The 7,975-nt window shown below is 45.1% G+C and overlaps 1 protein-coding gene across 1 annotated transcript; it reads right to left on the reverse strand.

Moving 5' to 3' along the window:
* Nucleotides 1–239: 239 nt before the first annotated feature.
* LOC129827200 (basic salivary proline-rich protein 1-like) lies at nt 240–5,707 on the reverse strand. Its single transcript, XM_055887937.1, has 3 exons — nt 5,616–5,707; nt 1,241–1,536; nt 240–991 (listed from the first exon to the last, which is right to left on the reverse strand). Exons 1-3 carry the CDS (start codon nt 5,705–5,707, stop codon nt 240–242), a joined length of 1,140 nt encoding a protein of 379 aa, XP_055743912.1.
* Between the last annotated feature and the right edge of the window lie 2,268 nt (nt 5,708–7,975).

Below are 7,975 nucleotides of genomic sequence, written 5' to 3' on the forward strand. Positions count from 1 at the left end.
CTCCTGGTGATATCCTCCTGGTGGTATCCTCCTGGTGTTATCCTCCTGGTGATATCCTCCTGGTGATATCGTCCTGGTGTTATCCTCCTGGTGGTATCCTCCTGGTGGTATCCTCCTGGTGATATCTTCCTGGTGTTATCCTCCTGGTGGTATCCTCCTGGTGATATCCTCCTGGTGATATCCTCCTGGTGATATCCTCCTGGTGCTATCCTCCTGGTGATATCCTCCTGGTGATATCCTCATGGTGATATCCTCCTGGGGTATCCTCCTGGTGATATCCTCCTGGTGGTATCCTCCTGGTGGTATCCTCCTGGTGATATCGTCCTGGTGATATCCTCCTGGTGATATCCTCCTGGTGGTATCCTCCTGGTGGTATCCTCCTGGTGGTATCCTCCTGGTGATACCCCCCTGGTGGGATCCTTCTGGTGGGATCCTCCTGGTGATATCCTCCTGGTGAAATCCTCCTGGTGGTATCCTCCTGTAGGGATCCTCCTGGTGATATCGTCCTGGTGATATCCTCCTGGTGGGATCCTCCTGGTGATATCCTCCTGGTGGGATCCTCCTGGTGGTATCCTCCTGGGGTATCCTCCTGGTGATATCCTCCTGGTGGGATCCTCCTGGTGATATCCTCCTGGTGGGATCCTCCTGGTGATATCCTCCTGGTGATATCCTCCTGGTGGGATCCTCCTGGTGATATCCTCCTGGTGATATCCTCCTGGCGGGATCCTCCTGGTGATATCCTCCTGGGGTATCGTCCTAGTGATATCCTCCTGGTGGGAACCTCCTGGTGATATCCTCCTGGTGGGATCCTCCTGGTGATATTGTCCTGGTGATATCCTCCTGGTGGTATCCTCCTGGTGGTATCCTCCTGGTGGGATCCTCCTGGTGGTATCCTCCTGGGGTATCCTCCTGGTGGTATCCTCCTGGTGATATCCTCCTGGGGTATCCTCCTGGTGAAATCCTCCTGGTGGTATCCTCCTGGGGTATCCTCCTGGTGGGATCCTCCGTTGTGTGTATGTGTGTGTTTCTGTGTGTGTGTGTGTGTGTGTCACTGTTATCTACCTGTTATCAACCACCGCCGGGTTCTACCCAGCAGTTCCTCCGTGGTCTTTAGAAGGGGTCCCTGGGGACGGTCTGGTGGGATCCTCCGTGGTCTTTAGAAGGGGTCCCTGGGGACGGGCTGGTGGGACCCACCGTGGTCTTTAGAAGGGGTCCCTGGGGACGGGCTGGTGGGACCCACCGTGGTCTTTAGAAGGGGTCCCTGGGGACGGGCTGGTGGGACCCACCGTGGTCTTTAGAAGGGGTCCCTGGGGACGGGCTGGTGGGATCCTCCGAGTTCCTTGGTCTTTAGAAGGGGTCCCTGGGGACGGGCTGGTGGGATCCTCCGTGGTCTTTAGAAGGGGTCCCTGGGGATGGGCTGGTGGGATCCTCCTGGTTCCTTGGTCTTTAGAAGGGGTCCCTGGGGACGGGCTGGTGGGATCCTCCGTGGTCTTTAGAAGGGGTCCCTGGGGACGGGCTGGTGGGATCCTCCGTGATCTTTAGAAGGGGTCCCTGGGGACGGGCTGTTGGGATCCTCCGTGGTCTTTAGAAGGGGTCCCTGGGGACGGGCTGGTGGGATCCTCCGTGGTCTTTAGAAGGGGTCCCTGGGGATGGGCTGGTGGTATCCTCCGTGGTCTTTAGAAGGGGTCCCTGGGGACGGGCTGGTGGTATCCTCCGTGGTCTTTAGAAGGGGTCCCTGGGGACGCTGAGACAAAATTAAGATGGGAGGTAAGGCCAAGTTAGGGCTTATATTTATAATTATTGTTATTATTATTATTAGCATTATTACCCTCATCATTATCATCATTAATATGATCATTATTATTATTATCATTATCGTTAGTATCATTATTATCACCATTACCATTTTTTCATCATTATCGTTATTGTCATTATCATCATCATTATCATTATCGTTCTTGTTGTCATTATTATCCTTTTTATTATCTTTGTTATCATTGTGCTGACAAACTGCCTGGGAGCTCCTCAGTGGTGAAACTCCTCCTCCTTCAATCAGTGGTGAACCAGGTGGAACAAATCTTCCAGGCAATCTGGGCGTGCCAGCACCTGGCTCTGCTGTTGTCTTTAGAACGCAGTGAAAGGAGCATTTATACCACCACAAGACCAAGGAAACTTCATCTATGTGATCAAGGTGACTGTGCAAGTCCAAGCCCTTCACAAAACTGTGAAAGACAGCCGGTAAGCGCCATATTGGCCATGCTTGGCTAGACTGACTTAAGCAGTGCACTGCTAATGATACTCTGGAAAACACAGACTCTTAACTCTTAACTTTGATAGGACTTTTGCAGTGGTATTTATAACTTCAAATGTTGTTTGTGGGGTATAAAGGAAAAGTAAGAAGAGCCAAATTCATTGTTGACAAAGAACTTGTTTGAAATGGTTAAAAGTAATTTAAACTTTGTAGAAATCTTAGTAAACCAAGTTCTTAATTCAGTAACAAATGTATAGTCTAAAAAATCTTTGGCTAAAAAATGTAAGATTTGTCTGCTTAAAACTACTGATTAGAAAATAAATTTAATTTTTTACTACTAAAAATATTTTGAATGTATTTGGCTAAAATGCAAATTTAGAAAAAAATATACTGATTCTGCTCATTTGATTAAAAATGGTGGGTTTCTATTTTGGGAAACATTTGCTTAAAAGTGGAAACCTTGTATTTTATAATGACAGAAATGTGTTTATCTGAGGTGAATGTGGATAATTTTGTGTGTTAATTAGGCTGTCAACTCAAATAATAACTTGTATTTGTCATCTCTTTTTTGAGGTTTTTCACCTGTTTACTGCCAACCAAAGAATGGTAAATAAAAGACAAACAACTGATTCCATGGCTGTTTATTGAGTGAAATCCAGTTAAAATCTTCATGTGGAGGGACTGTCCTTTTCAAGTGGGGAATTGCACAAGAAAGAGGTCAACTTGACAATCATTATTATTATCATGGTCATTAACATCATTATTGTTATCATTGTTATCATCATTATCTTTATTATTTTTATCATCATAATTATCATTATTATTATTATTATCATTTTTATCATCATGATTATCATTTTTGGTATTATTATTTTTGAGGGGATAGATCAGCTTTAATCTATTTAACGGTGTGCATCTGTGAAGAACATGTAAAAGGACAGATTGAGTGCAAACTGTGTACCTCGCTACACATCTATATTACATATGTAGTGGCGGGGTCCACTGGACCCCCCCCCCCCCCCCTACACATTAATATTACATATGTGGTGTTCTGGTCCACTGGACCCCCCCCTACACAGTAGTATTACATATGTGGTGGTCTGGTCCACTGGACCCGAGGGTAATAAAAGTGTGGAAAAGTGTCTGTTTCATTGAAAACAAGTAAAAATGAAACAGAAAGGTTTGCTGTGTTTCTTCCTCCTCCCTGGGCCAGCTGTTTCAACATAGCATCCAATACCCTGTCTTTCTCCCTGCCTGTCTGCCTGTCTCTCGTTTTGTTCTGTCTCCTGCTTTTCTCACACTCTTTACCCTTTGTAGTGTTTGAAACTACACAATGTCTTGCGGGAACAAGCATCAATGTTATTACAATACATAATTTCAATACATTATTTAGATACATTGTAAAAAATTCAGAATTTACCCACACTCTACACTAGCCAAGAGCAAATTGGGGGAGAGACACAGAAAAATAAATAGCTTTGCATGTGTGGCTCCTTAACACAACCAATCAGTATGGCAAAAATAATCTCTGCTCAGAGGGCCTTAGAAAAGAGAAAGAAGCTAGTGTGGAAAGTAGAGGCTTCCACTTCGGAAGATGAAGAATTTTCAGAATATGAGGATCATGTCTCTGTCAATTCGGAGTCTGACAGTGAGTTGTAAGAAAAGGATGAGATTGACCCTCAGCCAGCTCCAGGATGAGCACGTCAGCAACCAGTTACTCAGCAGATTGTAGGAAGAGAAATATGGATGTCAGAAAATGGTGAAATTGAATGGTCTTCTTGCCCAAGGAATGAGCCACCCTGCATAGCTGCCAATGTGATGAGGATGCAACCAGGGGCGATGCGGATGGTGGTTACTCATGTGCAGGACATAAAGTCTTCTTTTGAACTGTCCATCCCAGACACCATCCAGAAAATATGTCTGGACTGGACTAATTTGTATGGGAGGCGTGTTTTTGGAGAGAGATGGAAGGAGATGAACCAAATTAATATACTTTGGGGTTCTTAACCTTGCTGGTGTTTTCAGATCCACAGAATCCCTGTGTGATGCAGAAACTGACAGAGAACTTTTCCATGGAACAATGTTTCTGGAAAACTTCCAGGATTATTTCCAGGATTATCCGCTTCGTTAACCGAGACACCAGACCAGCACGGCTGCAGAGAGACAACCTAGCTGCAATCAGGTCAGTGTGGGACAAGTGGGTGGACCGCCTTCCCCTGTTTTACAAACCTGGGCCCAACGTTACTGTTGATGAGCAGCTTATGCCATTTAGGGGCCGCTGCCCCGTCAGGCAGTACATACCGTCTAAACCAACAAAATATGGAATCAAGATCTGGGCTGCCTGTGATGCTGCTTCATCATATGCATGGAACTTGCAAGTGTATATGTGGAAGCCAGATGGAGAAGCCCCTGAGAAGATCCAAGGGATGTGGGTTGTCCTGGACGTGACACATGGACTCCGTGGTGTAAGAATTTTTTGAAAATAAATACACAACACAAAGGACGAGAGGATGAGAGGACGAGAGGACGAGAGGACTTAAAACTAGAGTACTACTGGTCAATAGGGAATATAAATAGGAGTTGGGTTTCAGTTTAACATCTGTTTAGAATCTATGGAATGTCACTCCTGAACTCAGAACTCAGCTACGTGTGCTACGTTCTGTACATTGAGTCTGGAGCAGGATACTTGTTATTTGGCAATTGGTCCAGTTGATTGGTCAACCCAGGCTAGGGTGGGGGGTTATAAAATGCATCCTGTTCCTTTGTTCAGTGGAGAAAAGCTGAGGACAGGGGAGACTGAACATCTACCTCCCAGCATTACATCTATGATTTGTTCTTCTCAAATAAACTGATTTTTCTCGCCCTGATTTGCTTTGGAGTTTGTGTTATTGAAGAATAACATCAATTGCTAACAGTGGCCACAAAATCATATGCAATAAATTTTTTACTTCTCACAAGCTGGGAAATAAGCTCCTCAAGAGGAAGCTGACGATGGTAGGAACAATACAATAAACAAGCCAGAGTTCCCACCTCAGCTGTTGAATACACGGAACGGGCCTATCAATTCCTCTAAGTTTGTGTTCACGGCCGACACGTCCTTAGTGTACTACGTGCCAAAGAAAGGAAAAAATGTGGTACTCATGAGTACCATGGGAGAATCTGTGGCCAGTAACATCAAAAACCAGAAATCATAATGACTTACAACACCACAAAATGAGGGGTGGACAATTTAGAGAAGCTGGTGACTGGCCACTTGTAATATTCTTCAACATCTTAAACATCTTGGCGTACAACGCATTTGTCATCTGGATGGCGTTGAACCCAGAGGAGAACCGTACGCTGGCATCTTGTGATATTACTCAACATCTTGGACGTCTCGGCGTACAACTCGTTGGTCATCTGGATGGCGTTGAACCCAGAGGAGACGGCTCTTTCTCCAAGAGCTGGGCAAGGCATTGGTAAGACCTCAAATCCAGAGGAGGCAACATATCCCAAGGACGCCAGCTTCTGCAGCCATCATGAGGAGGATTCAGGAGGAGGATGCTGGTGCCCCATCCGCCCGACCCACAGAACCAACAACTCCAATACAGGAAGTAAGTGTGAGTAAATGGGTTGCATGTGTGTGTGTCTGACTCTCCTACCTTGGCCTCCTGTAACTACATATGTGAGTGAGATGTTAGTACAATTCCTGTTTTCATTATTGTAGATTGCAGCCGGTGTCAACAACAACAAGAAGAGTTGAGAGTTGTGTGGACTCAAGAAGGAGAGGAGGACACAGTACACGTGCATCAAGTGCAATAAATACATTTGCAAAACACACACACACAATAAAACTCTGTCTCTCATGCTGTGTGTCGTCCGGCCTTAATTTGTGTTCAATGGGACTCATTTATTATTTTCATTAAATCCTGTAAAATGTATCTTTCCAATTTCTTCAATACAAAGCAAAAAACATCCACAGTGATTTAAAGGTTGTTTCATTTAGGTGCAGCGTTTAAAGTGTTCATGATTTAATCCCCAAAAAAACAAAATCGAACAAAAACAACAAAGAGGAGAACGAAAGCGAAACAGTTCTGTCTGGTGCAGCAACACAAAAACAGAAAACAACTACCCACAAAACACAGGTGGGAAAAGGCTACCTAAGTATGGTTCTCAATCAGAGACAACGATAGACAGCTGCCTCTGATTGAGAACCACACCCGGCCAAACACATAGAAATAGACAACATAGAACAAAAACATAGAATGCACACCAACTCACGCCCTGACCAAACCAAAATAGAGACATAAAAAGGATCTCTAAGGTCAGGGCGTGACAATGGGAGAATGGTAGAATCTGTGGCCAGATGTTTTTACATATTTTAAATACTTTTTCCCCGCTCCGTAAATCTAATTGGAGTAAAGAATATACGTACTATACACAGTGAATTCGAGAAAGACACCTTGACTTTTCCCACATTTTGTTGTGTTTCAGCCTTATTCTAAAATGTATTCAATATTTGTTCTTTTTTTCCACTCGTCATTGTACACTCAATACCCTACAATAAAAAAAGCAAAAAAAATGTTTTTTTGAAATGTTTGCAAATGTCTTAAAAATAACAAACGTATATATCACATTTACATAAGTATTTAGACCCTTTACTCAGTACTTTGTTGAAGCACCTTTGGCAGTGATTTCAGCCTTGAGTCTTCTTGGGTATGACGCTACAAGCTTGGCACATCTGTAGTTGGGGAGTTTCTCCCATTCTACCATGTAGATCCTCTCAAGCTCTGTCGGGTTGGATGGGGAGCGTCGATGCACAGCTATTTCCAGGTCTCTCCAGAGATGTTAGATCGGGTTCAAGTCCAGGCTTTGGCTGGGCTACTCAAGGACATTCAGAGACTTGTCCCGAAGCCACTCCTGCGTTGTCTTGGCTGTGTGCTCAGGGTCATTGTCCTGTTGGAAGGTGAACCTTCGCCCCAGTCTGATGTCCTGAGCGCTCTGGAGCAGGTTTTCATCAAGGATCTCTGTACTCTGCTCCGTTCATCTTTCCCTCGATCCTGACTAGTCTCCCAGTCCCTGCCACTGAAAAACCTCCCCAGAGCATGATGCTGCCAGCACCATGCTTCGCTGTAGGGATGGTGCCAGGTTTCCTCCAGACGTGACGCTTGGCATTCAGGCCAAATGGTTACATTTTGGTTTCATCAGACAAGAAAATCTTGTTTCTCATGGTCTGCGAGTCTTTAGGTGCATTTTGGCAAACTCCAAGCAGGCTTCCATGTGCCTTTTACTGAGGAGTGGCTTCCGTCTGGCCACTCTACCATAAAAGCCTGATTGGTGGAGTGCCGGTTGTCCTTCTGGAAGGTTCTCCCATCTCCACAGAGGAACTCTGGAGCTCTGTCAGAGTGACCATCAGGTTCGTCACCATAGGGATGGTGCCAGGTTTCCTCCAAACGTGACGCTTGGCCAGTGTTCAATCTTGGTTTCATCACACCAGAGAATCATGTTTCTCATGGTCTGAGTGTCCTTTAGGTGCCTTTTGGCAAACTAAAAACTGGGTGTCATGTGCATTTTACTGAGGAGTGGCTTTCATCTGGCCAATCTACCGTAAAGGCCTGATATGTTGAGTGATGCAGAGATGGTTGTCCTTCTGGAAGGTTCTCCTATTTTCACAGAAGAACTCTAGAGCTCTGACAGACAGATCATCGGATTCTTGGTCACCTCCCTGACCAAGGCACTTCTTCC

The sequence above is a fragment of the Salvelinus fontinalis genome, chromosome 29 (genome assembly GCF_029448725.1).
Source record: "Salvelinus fontinalis isolate EN_2023a chromosome 29, ASM2944872v1, whole genome shotgun sequence".
NCBI classification, from domain to species: domain Eukaryota; kingdom Metazoa; phylum Chordata; class Actinopteri; order Salmoniformes; family Salmonidae; genus Salvelinus; species Salvelinus fontinalis.

What these genes read in the sequence shown, in the direction of transcription:
- LOC129827200 (XM_055887937.1), bottom strand. Translation starts at nt 5,707, where the DNA reads ATGCCTTGCCCAGCTCTTGGAGAAAGAGCCGTCTCCTCTGGGTTCAAC. An exon ending in TACGCCGAGACGTCCAAGAT is followed by an intron (nt 1,537 to 5,615) that starts GTTGAGTAATAT and finishes CCCCTTCTAAAG; the next exon opens with ATCACGGAGGATCCCACCAG. An exon ending in GACCCCTTCTAAAGACCACG is followed by an intron (nt 992 to 1,240) that starts GTGGGTCCCACC and finishes GGATCCCACCAG; the next exon opens with GAGGATACCCCAGGAGGATA.